Source organism: Erythrolamprus reginae, chromosome 9 (genome assembly GCF_031021105.1).
Source record: "Erythrolamprus reginae isolate rEryReg1 chromosome 9, rEryReg1.hap1, whole genome shotgun sequence".
NCBI classification, from domain to species: Eukaryota; Metazoa; Chordata; class Lepidosauria; order Squamata; family Dipsadidae; genus Erythrolamprus; species Erythrolamprus reginae.
Window position 1 is genome coordinate 22,342,054 of NC_091958.1, and position 18,245 is coordinate 22,360,298.

Genomic DNA, 18,245 nt, shown 5'->3' on the forward strand with positions numbered 1-18,245 from the left:
GGTCGCCTAGCCCATTTCGCCTCTAATTGGCGTCTCTCCTCCAAGGACCCCTGGGTCATTGACACTGTTCAAACAGGTCTTCTTCTAGAATTTATTTCTCCTCCCCCGAAACGTTTTATTTCCTGCCCTTCTCCCAGGTCCTCCTCAGATTGTAACCGTATGGAGGAGGCCATTTCTCATTTATTGTCCATCAGAGCCATTCAACCGGTTCCTTCCGGTCAGAAGGGCCTAGGTTTTTACTCCATCCTATTTATGGTTCCAAAGTCCTCCGGAGGTTGGAGAGCTATTTTGGATTTAAAGAAGCTAAACCTATTCATCAAATATAGGAAGTTTAGGATGCACTCCTTATCTTCTATTTTGGCCGCCATCCACACGGGAGATTTCATGGTCTCCTTAGACCTCACTGAGGCCTACCTCCACATTCCTATAGCCAAATGCCACAGAAAATTTTTACGTTTTTCCTTTCAAGGCAGGCATTTCCAATATAGGGCGATGCCATTTGGCCTTTCCTCGGCCCCTCGGGTCTTTACAAAGCTCTTGGGGTCCCTGGCGGCCTATATCCGGGCGTCTCCCATCCACATTTTATGTTATCTTGATGATATTTTGATTCATGGGAACTCCCTAGAGAAAGTGAAAACAGACCTTTCTGTCACCATGTCAGTCCTTCAGGACCATGGATTTTCCATCAACTTTGATAAAAGCCACCTCCAACCTTCCACATCCATCTTACACCTGGGATCCATTATTAATTCAGAATCCTCCCAGGTTTTTCTCTCTCCCGAGAGAAAACTCAGTATAGGGGAGTTAATTTCTAACATTTTATCTAATTCTTCAGTATCCATAGTAACTCTGTCATCCCTTTTGGGGAAGATGGTGTCATGCATAGGCATCATTCCCTGGGCTCGCCTTCATGCTAGGGAACTCCAGTGGCTCCTATTACCCTTTCAGAGATCGGGGCACAGCAACTCAAATCGTCGCATTGTCATCCCACCAAGTGTTCGCAGATCCTTCAAGTGGTGGAAGTCTCCGGCCATGGACAAAGGATCCCCGTTCAGGTGCCCGGATCAATTTGTCATCACCACAGATGCCAGTCTATCGGGATGGGGCGCCCACGCCCAGGGGATGATAGCCCAGGGCACGTGGTCCCCGGAGGAAGCTTCCAGGCCAATCAATTGGCTAGAATTAAGAGCCGTTTCCCTGGCTCTGAAGCATTTCTCTCCTCGCATTCCCAACCGGCACGTTCTCATTCTCACCGACAACATTGCCACAAAAAGCCATATCTGCAGACAGGGGGGCACGAGATCCAAGGCCCTCATGAGGGAGGCCCTCAAGTTAGGCCTTTGGGCGGAAAAACATCTTCGGTCGCTCCTAGCAGACCACATCTCGGGGAGCCTCAACGTCCAGGCGGATTGGCTATCTCGGGCAACGATAGACCCAGGAGAGTGGAATCTCCATCAAGACCTGTTCCACCAAATCAGCCTCAGATTCGGCCTACCAATCCTGGATCTCTTCGCGACCAATGCGAACGCCCAACTCCCTCGCTTCTTTTCCAGATTTCCATCCCCGGGAGCGGAAGCAATCAATGCCCTCCGGAGTCCATGGCCTCCAGGCCTACTCTACGCATTCCCTCCAATTCCAATTCTCCCGGACGTGATTCACAAGGTCCTCACCGAGAGGGCCCGAGTAATCTTAATCGCCCCTCATTGGCCCCGCCGGCCCTGGTTCGCGGATCTCCAACAGCTGTCCGTCCAGGACCCTTGGCGACTCCCCGTTTCGGGGGATATGCTGCGGCAGGGGGCTTCATTTCATCCAGACCCGGAGTGGTTCCACCTCACCGCCTGGCTGTTATCAGGAGAGACTTAGAACTGCGTGGTCATGACCCCGATTCAGTGGAGGTCATTTTAAAGGCCAGAAGGGGTTCGACCAATCGAATCTACGACCACACGTGGTCCAAGTTTCACCAGTGGTGTCTACAGGAAGGTCTCTCCCCTCTGTGCATCCCCATACACAGAATCATTTCCTTCCTTATGCAAGGCTTCCTTAAAGGACTTTCCACCAGCACCCTCCGGCGTCATCTGGCAGCCATTTCATCTGTCCTAGGGGGTCCCCGCAGACAGCCTCTCCGATCCTTCCCTGAAGTTCAGGAATTCCTCAAGGGCATAGCCAACCTCAGACCTTCCAAGGTCCACAGGTACCCATCCTGGGATTTGCCACGGGTTCTCCATTCCCTCACGCAGGCACCATACGAACCCTTAAAATCGGCGTCCCTCAGGTACCTATCCTTTAAGGTAGCATTCCTGGTGGCTATTACCTCTGCACGACGCATTTCGGAGTTGGCTGCCCTCTCGATCAGGCAGGACCTTTGTCAATTTCATCAGGACAAGGTAGTCTTGCGACTGGACCCCACCTTCTTACCCAAGGTCAGTTCCATGTTCCACAGAACTCAGGATATTGTCCTACCATCCTTCTGCCTCCAACGAGATCATCCCTTGGCAATTAGATGGCACACCCTGGATCTTATTAGAGCGCTGAGAATCTATATCCAACGCACTGGACCCTTTCGGAGGTCAGAAGCACTGTTTATAGCCTATCACCCCAGAGTCATGGGTACCAAAGTGTCTTCAACAGTAATAGGCCGTTGGATCAGAGGGACTATATCTAAGGCCTATGAATCGGCCTCCCTCTCAGTCCCAAGGAACATCACAGCGCATTCCACCAGGAGCGCAGCCACCTCGGCCGCTTGGGCGACTCAAGCCCCGTTGGAGGAGGTCTGCAAAGCAGCCACTTGGGCCTCGCCAAATTCCTTCATCAGGCACTACAAGATTGATGCTTACGCTTCAGCGGACGCTGCCTTCGGCAGAAGGGTACTCCAATCCGTTATCTCACACGATAGCAATCTAATCCCTCCCTAGGGACCATCTCTTGGGTATGTCCCATGTGACTGCTGGACCCGCTCCTTCAGTACGGAGAATAGGCGTTGATTGCTTACCTGAACGCCTCTTCTCGTACGGTGAGCGGGTACAGCAGTCACTTCCCGCCCTTGTATGTGTCTTCTTTACCTTCTATAATCCTTTTTCCTCTAACAATAAGAGTTGAACACTACAGAGCTTCACAGCTGAGCCTAGTCTATGGATTCGCGAATTCTGGGGAAGGGGCGGATCCGGCAAGCTTTTTTAACACTAGGCTCAGTTCCACCGGATTGGACATGAGCAACCCATGTGACTGCTGTACCCGCTCACCGTACGAGAAGAGGCGTTCAGGTAAGCAATCAACGCCTATTTTCCTCCAGTGAATGGGAGAGATGGTGCGATAGGATGGGTAAAGGGCTGTCTCGAGCTCAAGCCCTTGCAAGGAAATGGATTGGGGTCCAGTCACCCAGCCAAGCGTCATTTTGAGAAAAATTGGAAGAGAGAAGAACTAGAGCAAAAGCGGGACATAAATTTAACAACAAATGAGGAAATATGTTGTAAGCCGCCCCGGGTCTTCGGAGAGGGGTGGCATATAAATCAGATAGATAGATAGATAGATAGATAGATAGATAGATAGATAGATAGATAGATAGATAGATAGATAGATAGATAGATAGATAGATACCGGTAGATAGATAGATAGATAGATAGATAGATAGATAGATAGATAGATAGATGGATGGATGGATGGATGGATGGATGGATGGATGGATGGATGGATGGATGGATGGATGGATGGATGGATAGATGGATATAATCTCAGTGTGGCAAGAAATGAAACTTTTAAAAACAGGTGCACAATGAAACCCTGAAATGGGGGGATACAAAGGCATATAAACATGTAAATGCAAATAGGACTTGCATTTCTTCTTAATTAGAACAATCACAAAAGTTGCTCTTTCCTTGGCCATCTTAACAAGATAAATTCTCAGCCCTTGCTCCCATTTTTGAATCTATAATTTCAAGGGTTCCTCTCTTCTATGCTGGTGCCTCCAGGTATTACCACATCCACTATCCAGACTTTTTTTTGTCTTTTTAAAAAAATATCAACAATGGTTCAATCTGAGGTGTTATGTGGCAAGTGCTTGTCCATTTGACAAAGTCTGTTTATAGTTCCTGATAACAATAAAGAATATTTGTAGCCCAGGGTTGAAATGAGAGCTCCTTGATGCTCTCTGAGCTTGGTGGTTTTCTTGCAGATGTTTCATTACCCAAACTAGGTCACATTGCCAGTGCTAGTCACTAGTTCACAATCAGGATGTTGTGAGTTTAATCCTAGGTAGCAGCAGATGTAGGGTCTCCTGCTTGGGCATGGGGTTTATTTTGTTTGTTTGTTTGTTTGTAAAATTTATATGCCGCCCAACTCCACTTAAACTCTGGGAGACTTACAATAAAAACAATTAAGAAACAATTTAAAAGTACATTAACAATCCTTAATAAAATCATGCATATCTCTCAACCATTCATGGCCGAATCAAGATAATAACCTAACGGCCACAGGTCTGCCGGAAACGCCAGATCTTAACGGCTTTCTGAAAGGCCAGTAAGATGCAGGTAGTGCGGATAACCCGGAGGCAGTTGGTGCCAGAACATTGGAGCCACCACAAGGAAAGCCCTTCCCCAAGGCCCCGCCAACCGACATTGTTTGGTAGACAGGACCTGGAGAAGGCCAACTCTGTGGGCCCTTATTGGCCATTGGGAGGGGTGCATTAGAAGGAGGTCTAGGTTGCACTAGATGACCTGCAAGGTCCCTTTCAACTCTGTTAAAGCTGAACATTCTCCGCCTCCTCGACCCCACTCCTTTCTAGCACTGATGATGTTATCAAGTGTGGGAACAAAATGTTCTACAAGAAAGCAGATAACACCAAAACCCCACATCTGTCTTCCCTCCCCTGTCCATCCTCCTCTTCTTCCTCCTCCGCCCCCCTCCTCCTCCTCGACCCAACTCCTTCCTAACACTGACGTCGCTAGCGGGTTTGGGTAATGAAACATGTACAACAAAACCCCCTAGAGACCACCAGGGGCTCCTCCATGGAGGAATGGGATTATGAAGAATTAAAAGTGCTTGGCCATTTGAAAACCACGCATGTAACGAGTGTGGGCCATGCTGCGAACCTGCCTCCAATGATGGGCCATCCTTTCTCTCTCTCTCTCTCTCTCCCTGTCGCTCAGATCCTTTGCCTGATGCTGGAGTACAACATCATTGAAAACAAGGACACGCAACTTCAGATCATCTCAACCCTCGAGAGCACTGACGTGGGGAAGAAAATGTACGAGCAGCTTTGTGACCGGCAGAGGGAACTGAAAGAGCTGGTGAGCTTCTCGGATTGCATGTTGTGAGCCGCTCCGAGTCTTCGGAGAGGGGCGGCATACAAATCTAATTAATAATAATAATAATAATAATAATAATAATAATAATAATAATAATAATTTATTAGATTTGTATGCTGCCCCTCCCCGAAGACCTAGCTTTCTTTCAGCCCAGTTTGGAGGCATTCTTGAGACATTCGTTATCAACTTGGCAGTTAACCCCAGTCTTTTGGTCATAAACAGACATTCTTCTGCCATCATTGTGGCTCTCAGCCAATTTGTAAAGCAATATATTTTGTGATTCAGAAGCCTCCAGTCTGTGTGTATGTTTTGTATTTCCTTGCTGCTCAACCGGTCCCATCAGGCAGAGCAATATATAAAGAAGTTTCTTATTTAAATCATCCTGGTGTATCAGTTTGCCTGTGTGTGTTTTATGGATTTAATTTTCTGCAACACACTCCGAAATATTTAATTCTAGGAAAGCATTTTATGCTACTGAACAAACTTGCCCAGGTGAACAATAATAATAATAATAACAATAATAATAATAATAATAATAATTATTATTATTATTATTATTATTATTATTATTATTATTATTATTATTATTTATATTCCCCCTCTCCACTTCAGAAGAGCAGGCGTTAGACGGTTTTCTTCCTGGGATCCACACCAGGATTGGGCTGCTACCGCAGTGTTTCCCAACCTGGGCAACTTGAAGATATCTGGACTTCAACTCCCAGAATTCCCCAGCCAGCGAATGCTGGCTGGGGAATTCTGGGAGTTGAAGTCCAGATACCTTCAAGTTGCCCAGGTTGGGAAACACTGTGCTACTAGTATAGATAAGGGCACCACACCACTAGCAAAAGTTGCGCTGCATGCACAGCTTCATTTCTCCTCCATGCACGCATGCACATCCCAACGTGTTTTTGCCTCTGCGCATGCACAGGAAGCGAAATCTCATGGGGCAACACGCACACGAGAGATTTCGGCGATATTTTGCTTCTGCACATGCGCAAAAGCAAAAGAAATCACCGAAATATCTCGCATGCGCGGCCCCTCTTGACATTTTGCTTCCTGCGCATGCGCAGAAGCAAAAACACACTGGGGCACATGCCGGAGAAGCAAAACTGCGCATGCCGCTAGCAGCGGAAATGGGAATCCGCCCCGATCCATACTTCGGGTATATAACACAGGCCCATTTCAAGACTCCTTTGAGTTAAGACTTGGCTCCTGCTGACCATGTGGACATGGGGTAGGTTTCTAGTTTGACATAGCAGTTCTAGTAGGCTGTATGTCAAACTAAACATAGTTTGTTTCTTGAAATTCTCCCCATCCAAGATTTGGCCTGGCGTGGTCCTACTTAGCTTTTTCACGGTCCAGCCAAATTAGCGAGAAGCTGCCACCTGCTGGTAAGTCAGAAATTCTACACAATAAAGGAATAAAGAAAAATAGACTGATGAATAGCCACATAAAATGGGTGCAAAATGTTGATTTATGATTAATTGGATAAAAATGTACAATTATGTTTGTTACTGATATATTTTAAAGTATATGCATTGATATATATATGTAGATTGTTCTGAGTTCGGGTTTTGCCCCGTGTAATATTTTGAGTGTCTATGCGATGTTTCAGTGAAATCACATTCACCATCATCAGGCTGAAGTTGTAAGCTTCGTGCTGCTGTAAATATATATTTACAGCAGCACGAAGCTTACAACTTCAGCTAGCCATACCCTCACTGCAACCTTTGCCTTGTAAGGCAGAGAATTAACCTCTAGGCTACAGTATCCAATCCCTTCATATATATGTTTATATGAAACTGTGGAGAGAAAAAATCCACACACACACAAAAAGAAATTCTGCACAATAAAATAATAGATCAGTTGTTTAGAGAGGACTCTAAGCCACAGTCAGTCAGTCAGTCAGTTAGTTAGTTAGTTAGTTAGTTAGTGTTCTGTCTGGGTGCCCCCAGACTTCAACACCAACTGGAAAAAGCAGCCAGACACGCTGGTAAAAGCAAAAGCACTTTATAGTTTGAAAAATAAACACAGAGAAAAACCTGTTCTTCCCAACAGGCAGGCTATGAGACTTCACAGCAGAGTCCTGATAGCCAGACAATACAGCAGACTTCTTGCTGGCACACCCACCACTGTAGAGAATAAGACCCACACCTTTTCCCCCCAAGGTTTCAGTATTCAAAGTCACAAACCAGAATTCCAAGACGCCAAAGATCACAGCCAGGTCCCAGGACTCCCAAAGATAATACTCCACAAGCCAGGAAGGGTGGGTCTGCCTTTTCAGCCTTTCCAGAGAGCACCACACCCAAACCCAGCTGTTGCCTCTTTAGTGCTGAAAGTACCTGGCTAATTGTCCCCTTCGTTGTGTTGCTCTTCTCTGCCGGAGATCGATTATTGCTTGTGCATTTTCATCTAAGGAATCCAGGCTGCTTGCTGGGGAGAGCTCCCTCTCGGGGGACTCTGGCTGTCCTCCCTCTCCCTCAGCCTGAGATTCCTCCTCCCCGTCTGCCTGAACCTCCTGTTCCTCATCCTCCCCCTCTGAGCAGGAAGCCAGCAGAGGATCAGCCGTTCCCTGAGGGGCCTCAGACGGAATCACAACAGTTAGTTAGTTAGTGTCACCTAACATGTCTAGAGTAGACATGGGGCAACTTACAAATTAGTTTAATTGTTTAAACTACTGAAGTATATTCAAATGGATTCTTAAGCCATACGTTTTAAAATATTATTTTTAATAATTTGACTAGGCATGTCAACCTTTATTATATTTAATATGTTCAATTAGAGGCTTCACAACTCCACATTATGACTAGGTGACTTGCAGTTTAAAAGGAACAAAAAAGAAAATAACCAATATCAAAGAAAAGGGAATACTGACCATTGGAAAACTGCCCCTATGAGACAGAAAAGAACAAAAAAATATAACCCCCAAACACCATCATCCTAATCCAAATCTTAGAAGAAGAAGATTTGGGGCAATTAAAAAAAACACCCCTAGAAAGGTGGGAGCAGTATGGATGTTGGGTGGGGAAATTATCATTTTAGAGTTCCAGAGGGCAGGGAGCATGACGGAGAAGACATTTGATATGTAATCCATTGAGGAATGTACTTTTATTTTTATTTTGGTTGCTTTGTGCTCGTGCTATTTGGCACTGAGTTGGAGCCATGTCAAGAGAGGTCATTATGTACATCAAGGGTGAAGTCCAACCTTAGCAACTTGTAAGACCTGGCGGTTTCCAACTCCCAGAATACTTCAGCCAGCCTGGGAGTTGAAGTCCGCAGGTCTTAAAAGTTGCCAAGGTTGGAGATGCCTGTTGTAGACAAAAGGTGTGGACCTGAACTCTGGACCTTTTGCAGACTCCAGCCTATGCTTTGCTACTGTAGATCTACGGTTGTCATATTCCTAAAGCGATGAATCTGTTCTTTTGCAGCAAAGGAAAGGCGGCCCCACCAGGCTAACACTGCCGTCAAAATCCACGGTGAGTTTTCCCCACTCCTGAATCTCAGCATGAGCTTGAGCCTGCGGGATGCAGTTTTTAGAGAGACCCTGAAAGTTGTTGATGGACAAGAGGAGGAACTGCCTCGGATAGCATCCATCGTTTTTTCTTCGTGGGGCTAGGGGGCATTCTGCTGCAGCTGAAAGTTCCAGTTTTCCTTCTGAGGAAGCAAGGAGGGTATTACAAGCAAGCAAACAAACAAAGGGATGGCCTAATTGAATGGGTTACGGGTGCTATGGAAGGCAGTTTTCCCCAACAACAAAGTCCAAAAGGAACCATATCTTCCAATCTTGCTTCCTCAAACTCTCAACATTTGCTTCCATGGAGGGTCGCAGGGAATACCATTCCTCGCACAATTCCAGTATCAGGCATTATATAGAAGGAACATACATAATGAAGGGCCGCTTGTCCTTGGCCCTATCAGTTTGCCGCTCGAGGCCATCGTGGGCACATTAGATTACATTAGATTAGATTTATTGGATTTATATGCCGCCCCTCTCCGCAGACTCGGGGCGACTCACAACAATGGCAAAAACAGTACATAGTGACACATCCAATACACACCAATCCAACTACAATTTTAAGTTAAGAAATTCATAAAACAATCCCAATATATATAAAAACAAGCACACAATCAATCAAATACCAAAACAACATGGGCAAGGGGGAGATGTTTCAGTTCCCCCATGCCTGACGACAGAGGTGGGTTTAAAGGAAGTTAGGAAAGGCAAGGAGGGTGGGGGCAATCCTAATCTCAGGGGGGAGCTGGTTCCAGAGGGTCGGAGCCACCACAGAGAAGGCTCTTCCCCTGGGTCCCACCAGACGACATTGTTTAGTCGACGGGACCCGAAGAAGGCCGACTCTGTGGGACCTAACCGGTCGCTGGGATTCGTGCGGCAGAAGGCGGTCCCGAAGATATGCATGCTTGGTGGGTGCGTGTGTGTCTGGTGGGCGCATGCATGCACGTTGGTGTGAGATTTGGCTTCTGTGCATGCACAGCAAGCAAAATTCTGTGTGAGGACGTGTGCGCAAGCAAGATTTTGGCAATTTTAGCCGATATTTTTGCTGCCACGTATGCGCAGAAGGAAAAAATTGGCGAAAATCATCGAAATCTCACTCACATGTGCATCCTCATACAAGACTTTGCTTGATGTGTATGCGCAGAAGCCAAATCTCACACGGGGCGAGAGCACCTAACCACGCCATTTGCTGCCCACCACTGAACGTACAATATAATTTATAGAATTCGAGACTCCTCTGCCAATCACCATCATCTTGTTTTAATGGCTCCATAATCCCGGTCTGGGCCACTGAAAGGAGCTAGCATAGCGTTTACTGGCCAGATGCCCTTCCTGTCACCAATGCAGAGTTTTGTTCAGCAGACATATTCTCATCTTTCCCAGAGAGAGAAATATCTGCCTCTACCTAGGATTGAACTCGTAGCCTCCCGGTTGTGAGACGAGAGCTCCACCTCTAGGCCACCGTACAACTCCGGAGACTCCTCTGCATGCTCTATTTCTCTACGGGAAAAATTAATTTAATTTAATTTAATTTATTAGATTTGTATGCCGCTCCTCTCCGGAGACTCGGAGCAGCTCACAACAATCACAACAATATACAAATCCAATATTTAAAAAGAAAACAAAACCTATCATTAAGAACCATTCAATACAATCATACCATTCATAAAAGCTATATGAGCTCAGGGGTATCTCAGTTACCCCATGCCTGGAGACAATGGTGGATCTTGAGTAACTTGCGAAAGGCAAGGATGGTGGGGGCCGTTCTAATCTCCGAGGGGGAGCTGATTCCGGAGGGCCGGGGCCACCACACAGAAGGCTCTTCCCATGGGGCCCGCCAGACGACATTGCTTAGTCAACAGGACCCGGAGAAGGCCAACTCTGTGGGACCTTAACATTCGCTGAGAGAGAGAGTTTCCTTGCCTAATCTCTGCCATCTTCTCCTTTTTTATTTTAGGACGCGGACTTGGCTCGTCTCTTAAGCTCTGGCTCGTTTGGAAATTTGGAGAACCTCAGCCTGGCCTTTACCAACGTCACAAGTGCCTGTGCGGAGCATCTAATCAAACTGCCTTCACTCAAGCAGCTGAACCTGTGGTCCACTCAGGTAGGGGCAGGGACATTAACTCAAACCGGGAGGGCCCAGCACGTCGCCACAGGAAGAGCGGCTTTCATTCAGGGCAAGGAGCTTTATCTGAAATACCTTCCTTCCTCTGTCAGAGTCCACCTGTTCCACGCGTTAGAGCAGGGGGTCCCCAGCAGTAGCGGGTTCCTACCGGTATGAATGAGGGCGCCAAACCAGTAGTAAAACTGGAGCTAAGCACACAGCTTCAGGTCTCTGGCATGTGCGTGCGCACGTCCCAGCAAGATTTGAGCCAGGGTGGCGCAGCAGGTAGAGTGCTGTACTGCAGGCCACTGAAGCTGACTTGTAGATCTGAAGGTCAGTGGTTCAAATCTCATCACCGGCTCAAGGTTGACTCAGCCTTCCATCCTTCCGAGGTGGGTGAAATGAGGACCCACATTGTGGGGGCAATAGCCTTGCTCTGTTAAAAAAGTGCTACTGCTAACATGTTGTAAGCCGCCATGAGTCTAAGGAGAAGGGCGGCATAAAAATTGAATAAATAAATAAATAAATAAATAAATTTGGCTTCTGCGCATGCGTAGGAAACAAAATCTCACAAGGGGACGCACATGTGAGATTTCGGTGTTGTTGGGGGTTTTTGTGCATTCGCGGAAGCCAAAAATTCACCGAAATCTCACATACGAGTGCTTCCCCTCCGTCTCTCTGGGACGCGCACTTATGCCAGAGACCCGAAGCTGCATGCACAGCGTGGCGGTAGTGGCGGCCTCCGCCTGGTCCCCAAACTTAGCAACTTTAAGACTTGTGGACTTCAACTCCCAGAATTTTCCAGCCAGCTATGAATTATGGGAGTTGAAGTCCACAAGTCTTAAAAGAGGACAAATCTGAAGACTTCTGCAGTAGAGTTATCTCTTCTTGCACCTCAGTCCCACGCAGATAATATATTCTCTCCACCTGCAGAAAGTTGTCTTTAATTTCTTTTTGTCGTCGCCGTCGTCAATCACAGGTTTTTAAATTAGTTTATTGGAATATAAAATGCAAAGGGAATGAAAATAATTAGACACTAGGGAAGGGGAAAAAAGAAGAAAAAGATGTTTGCTTCCTTCTGTGCTATGTGACTGCTCAGGCATTGTGTGCCATGTGGCCTAGCGGGCGCGGGGGCAGTGCTAACAACTCAGTAGAGTAGAATAGAATAGAATATAGAACGTAGAGAAGAATAGAATAGAACATAGAATATAGAGTAGTCTGCAAAAGCAAGCAAGCTCAGATTTAGAATTCATTTGTTTTCCAGCCTTTACTGCTTATAAACATTCCTCCTTTTCTCTCCCCCCCCTTCCCTGGAGTTTGGGGATGCAGGTTTGCGGCTCCTCTCGGAACACCTCACAATGCTTCAAGTGCTCAACTTGTGTGAAACGCCTGTGACCGATGCTGGCTTGCTGGCCCTGAGCTGTAAGTGAAGAAAAACCCTGGGGTGATCATGAGAGCAGTAGTGGTTCCTATATAGTAGTGGTCTTCTTTTGGAGGGATTGGGGGTGGGGAAAGGAAGAGATTTGTAATAGAAGGAAAAAAAGAAAAGAAATGTTTGCAGGGAATGAAAAAGAGAATTGTATGGTCAAGAGAACAACATAGCCCATATATCATCATCGTCATCTTTTAATGAACCCATAATCCCTTGTGATGTGTAGTCTGGGCAACTGAATGGAGATGGGGGTTTACTGGCCCGGTGCCTTTCCTGTTGCCAATGTGGAGTTTTGTTCACGAGCTATATTCTCATTGTGGCCAGAGAGAGAAATATCTGTCTCTACCTGGGATCGAACTCTAGTCCTTTTTCTAGACTCACCATACCCAATTCCTTCAAACGTTCTCCATATGTTTTTGTCTCCAGGCCAGAGGTGGGCTGCTAAGGTGGGACGGGGGACGTGTGCTCGCCTCCGTGGCTCTGAGTGCGAGCGGAGTCCAGCGCAATTATGCTACTGCACCTGGGCAGGTAGCGAAATTGCGCACGGACATGCAGGTGTGCCTGCGTTTTGGCACAGCTTTTTGCTTCCACGCGCGTCAGCGTTCCACCTTAGCAGCCCACCTCTGCTCCAGGCCATTAACCCTTTAATCAAGGCAAACACAAAATATTGGAACAGCTTTCAATGCTTAATTTTGGGGACAAGGTAATCCAAAATGAAGGGGTTGAGTGCTCTTTAAAATCCAGGTGTTGATTTGCCTGAAGAACTGCTAGTCCTCAACGATTTCCATTTTTTAATTCCGTCTTTTGCAAGCTGCATACAAACCAACATCCTTGTGTGTTTATTTCCTAGCCATGAAAAGCCTCTGTAGTTTAAACATGAACAGCACCAAGCTCTCAGCAGACACCTACGAAGACCTCAAGGTAGGTTGAATTTCTAAAGCATCCTTCATCTGTCTGTAACCAGGTGTCGAGGGCCAGAGTTTTTGGCCAAGGTTAGGAGGACAAGAAGCTGGCTTGCAGAAATCAATTTATATATTCATTGCTGATACAGTTCTACAGAGGAATTATTGAGTCTGTTATTTGTACTTCTACCACTGCCTGTTTTGGCACATCAACCGTACAGGGCAGGTAACAGCCTTCAAGGGATAGTTAGGACTGCTGAAAAAACTAATTGCAACCAGCCTGCCTTCCATTGAGGATCTGTATACTGCATGGGTCAGAAAGAGAGCTGAGAAAATATCTACAGACCCCTCACATTCTGGACACAAACTCCACCCTTCAGGATGCCACAATAAAAGCTCTCCATGCCAAAACAACCAGACAAAAAGATAGTTTATGTCTGGTTTTTGCCATCACTCTTCTGGACACTTAATTCCCACAGCACGGTCTCATTTCTCCTCTTCTCCTCTTTCCTGCCTTCTTCTTCTTGTTTGTTTCTTATGACTTTTCAGTTGTTGTTTATAATTTATTTATTTATTTATTTATTTATTAGATTTGTATAATCTAAGATTAACAGTTGCAATTATGATTTATGACCTATTACTGCTATTTATATGTATACTGAGAGTTTATGCACCAGAGACAAATTCCTTACGTGTCCAATCACACTTGGGCAAGAAAGAATTCTATTCTATTCTATTCTCTTTTCTATTCTGTTCTATTTTCTATTCCATTCTCCTATTTTATTTTATTCTATTCTAATTTCTATTCTATTCTCTATTCTATTCTCTATTCTATTTTATTTTATTCTATTCTAATTTCTATTCTCTATTCTATTCTCTATTCTATTTTCCTATTTTATTTTATTCTATTCTAATTTCTATTCTATTCTCTATTCTCTATTCTATTTTCTATTCCATTCTCCTATCTATACCATTGCGTTCCATTCTGTTTCATTCCATTCCACTCCACTCCACTCCACTCCATTAAGCTATGCTGTCCTTATCCCTTTCTCTGTCCCATGTTGTCACAAAGCCATTATAGTCGGACACTGGCCAGTTAGCAATCATATGACACGCGCAGCTCCTGTTTCTTTACAATTGCTACATTATAGTAGCTTTAACAAATGGAACTTATTGAACATAACAAACTGTATTATCATGCAGGCAGTCTTTCATTTTAACAACCAGGTTTTTTAAATAAGTACAGTGGTACCTCATGATACGAACCCCTCATCTTATGAACAACCCGAGATACGAACCCGGGGTTCAGAATTTTTTTGCCTCTTCTTACGAACTTTTTCCTTCTTACGAACCTGCTGCCGCCGCCGAGAAGTCCCGCCGCCCGGCTGTCGTGTTTTGAAACAGCCGGGGGGCTTCTCAGCGTCCTCCCGAACCCGAACTTTTGCCAAACTTCCGGGTTCGGCGTTCAGGACGCTGCCGAGAAGCCCCCGGCTGTTTCAAAAGACGACAGCCGGGCGGTGGGGCCTCTCGGTGGCCTCCCGAATGCCGAACCTGGAAGTTCGGCAAAAGTTCAGGTTCGGGAGGCCACTGAGAAGCCGGGCTGTCGCGTTTTGAAACAGCCGGGGGGCTTCTCAGCGTCCTCCCAAACCCGAACTTTTGCCGAACTTCCGGGTTCGGCGTTCAGGAGGCTGCCGAGAAGCCCCCCGGCTGTTTCAAAAGGTGACAGCCGGGCGGCGGGGCTTCTCGGCGGCCTCCCGAACGCCGAACCCAGAAGTTTGGGTTTGGTGTTTGGGTTTGGGAGGACGCTGAGAAGCCCCCCGGCTGTTTCAAAAGGTGACAGCCGGGCGGCGGTGGTTTTTTGCGGGGGTTTTTTCGTTGCACGGATTAATTGATCTTACATTGTTTCCTATGGGAAACAATGTTTCGTCTTACGAACTTTTCGTCTTACGAACGTCCCCCGGGAACCAATTAGGTTCGTAAGATGAGGTATTACTGTATTTGAAGTTACAAAAATGACTTGCAAGCAACCTCAGAGAACACAGGAGAGCCCTCCTGCAACGAATTCTCAATCATTCTTTCTATCTCATCTCTTATTTTTCTTTCCTTTCCTCCCCTACTAGGCTAAACTGCCCAATTTGAAGGAAGTGGATGTCCGCTACACTGAAGCTTGGTGAAAAAAAACCAACAATCCCTCGTGGCGCATTTGTAGATTTTTTTTTTTCTTTTTGACGGGGAGAGAAGAGAACGATTTCTAAACCATTAAAAAAAAGAAGACGACGAAGAAGAAGAGAACGTAGACTTTTGGCCTTTGCGCCTCTAGAGAGCAGGTTCATGAGGACATCCATATGTTTAGGTGCTCCGTGTGTGAAGTAGTGAAGTATGATAACTTTTTTTTTCTCCCCCGGCTGGATATTCACACACCAGACCTGATTCTTTCGGCTTCGTGACTCTCAAATTCAACATCTTTTAAATAAAGGGGTGGGATGTAAAAGAAGGAAAGACTGAATAGCCTGAAGAAGATTTGGGAGTGGGGGGCGGGTGGGGTTTTTGGGGAGGGGAGTTGGGGTCATCTTTTGGTTCTCTCTCTTTTTTTTTTTGTACTTTTTTAAAACTGTGTGTCAAGGTTGTTTTTCGTTTTTGATTTTTTTTTACACAAGAATATGCTCTGGATTTTTTTCAGTTTTCCTTTAACCTTGACCTTTTTCCGTAGATGTTTTCCCATTTCTTCTGCTCTTCAGCTCTTCAGCAAGAAATAGAATGGAAAAGAAGAAGAATGTAGGTGAAAAATCAAGAGAAGAAGCATTCGCAGCAGCTCATGCAGATTTTCTTTCCTTCCCTCGTTCGTTCGTTCGTTCGTTCGTTCGTTCGTTCCTTTCAATCATTATGCAAAGCGATGTTTTTGTATATACAATTTACATAATACGCCTATTTAAAAAGAAAAAAAAGCAAAAAGGAAGAAAGTTCAGAAAGAACAGGTCTGGGACCTGTCTTTTTATTTATGAATTGTTAATCCATTGTTCGTTTTCATTTACTTTTGTTTCGTTTTTGTTTTGCGTAGAGTACCGTGTACACAACTTTGGCGTCTTTTGGTTGTTGTCGTCGCGCTTGAAAAGACAGGACGAAAGAGAATCGCCCTCCTGTATTATATACATCTTTGGTCCAGTCCATCTTAACGTGGGTTTTTTGTTTTTGTTTTGGTTTATATATGCCTCAAATTATTCAGCCAGGGGAAAAGAATATACTTGCATAGACCTGGTGCATATATGTGTGTGTCTGTGTGTATGTGTATAGACACACATACAAACACTTGCATACACATAAGAGCAGAACGCTGGGTGGGCTGTTGGGAATAAATCTTTGAATTCCTAAAGCCACCTTTTCAGGTTATGCTAGGTGTAGAAATTAGGAAGGGTAAGCAAACCACTTCTGTTTATGTACATGATTATTTCTAAGGCTAAATAAAACGCTTAGGTTTTTACCTGGAAAAGTGAAGGTTGAGCGGTCAATCGTTTGCGTTAAATTTTGCCAAGGTCTGGCTTCTGTTTTATGTCCAGAATTTCACTTTTCTGTGCATCCCCTTTCAGGGAGGTGCTTCCCAACTGCTTCTCCCCCCCAACTCTTGACTTATGTTCACCCTCCTCAGCATGGAGACCTTTCTGCCACATTGATCTACAGCCCCGTAGAAAATTCTGGGAACTGCTAGGCCCATTGGGCTACAGGGGGAAGTTTAGTTCAGAATCCGGGTGGCCTTTTGAGGTCCAGACGTGGACATGAATTGTCTTTCCTGTGTTCAGTTTCTCAGAGCCTCTTTGGTTTTGTGGGGAAGGCGCCAGGCTAGAGAGACCAGGAGATGGTGAGTTCGAGTTCCGTCTCAGACATGAAAGCCGGCTGGGTGACTTTGACCAACCCAGCCCACCTCCCAGGGTGCTTGTTTTTAGGGAAAAGAGGAGGAGAAAGGAGTATTAAGTACGTTCGCCAGATTAAGACAGGATAAAAATCTACTAAATAAATACATACCTTGAAAGTATGACCACTATCTTACTTTCCTTCACCCTCCTATGTGATTACTCAGATGACGTGATAAAAGAATATATTTTTTTTTAAGTGGTTTCTTTTATAAATACGCTTTTGGGTGGTTGTGTTTCCCCCCCCCACACTAAGCTTTCTTTCGATGGAACAGCCGCAAAAGTTTTCTCTTACGTTCCTTTTCAAAGTTCCACAGGTAAAATATAAACATCCAGGTTCTTTTGGCGATGTAAGAGATTTTAAAACCAGGTATGCATATAAACGCAGGCGCACGTGCGCATAAATAAAAACAAAATCTCTTTTTTTTCCCTTCAATGTGGTTGGATAGTTTATTCACATTTGGAATCCTTTGTATTTCTGAGCTTTCCGTTTTTTATAACCATGTCAAACAACAACAACACAGTTGGTTTGAGTCTTAATCCGTATATTGTGCCACAAAGGGGGGCATTCATTATTTGTATTTTTGGTCGGGGTGGGTGGGATGGGGACGACAGGCGTGTTTAGAAGAGTCAAGATTGTGCCCCCCTTCATTTTTTATGAGTCCCAGGCACCTACCCCCCAAAAAGACTCGGTGGTTCGATCGTGCAGCCATCTCGATTTCTTTTCTTCTTCTTTTTTTCTAAACACAGACGCAACCCCACAAATGCTCCTGTTTCTGCCTTAGATCCCTTAACCCTGTTTGATAAAAAAAAACTCAGTGAGGGACAAAGAAAGAGACACAAAACTAACGCCAACATTTTATCCTTAGCTGCTTTTACTGATTGATTACTACTACTGTTCTGTAGCCATGTTTTAAAAGAGAAAATTTAAAAAAAACAAAAAAAACAAAACATGTGGAATAATTTCAGGCGACAAAAAATAAATAAACTGTAACTGAATATCTTTTAGGAGTGTTCACTGCCTTTTCTTTGAATAGGAGAACTGGACGTTCAGAAGTCTCGACCCAGCCAACCTGTAGGACGGTAAC

The 18,245-nt window shown here is 45.3% G+C and overlaps 1 protein-coding gene across 2 annotated transcripts in view; it reads left to right on the forward strand.

Moving 5' to 3' along the window:
• The window catches only part of CMIP (c-Maf inducing protein), a 206,665-nt gene extending 189,072 nt beyond the window's left edge, over positions 1 to 17,593 (forward strand). For both annotated transcript variants that reach the window (XM_070760446.1, XM_070760447.1), the window contains 6 exons: positions 5,142 to 5,282; positions 8,729 to 8,776; positions 10,772 to 10,918; positions 12,235 to 12,340; positions 13,201 to 13,271; positions 15,373 to 17,593. In XM_070760446.1, the coding sequence (XP_070616547.1) occupies positions 5,142 to 5,282; positions 8,729 to 8,776; positions 10,772 to 10,918; positions 12,235 to 12,340; positions 13,201 to 13,271; positions 15,373 to 15,426 (567 nt within the window). In that variant the 3' untranslated portion in view covers positions 15,427 to 17,593. The remainder of the gene's footprint in view (positions 1 to 5,141; positions 5,283 to 8,728; positions 8,777 to 10,771; positions 10,919 to 12,234; positions 12,341 to 13,200; positions 13,272 to 15,372) is intronic.
• Positions 17,594 to 18,245: the final 652 nt, after the last annotated feature.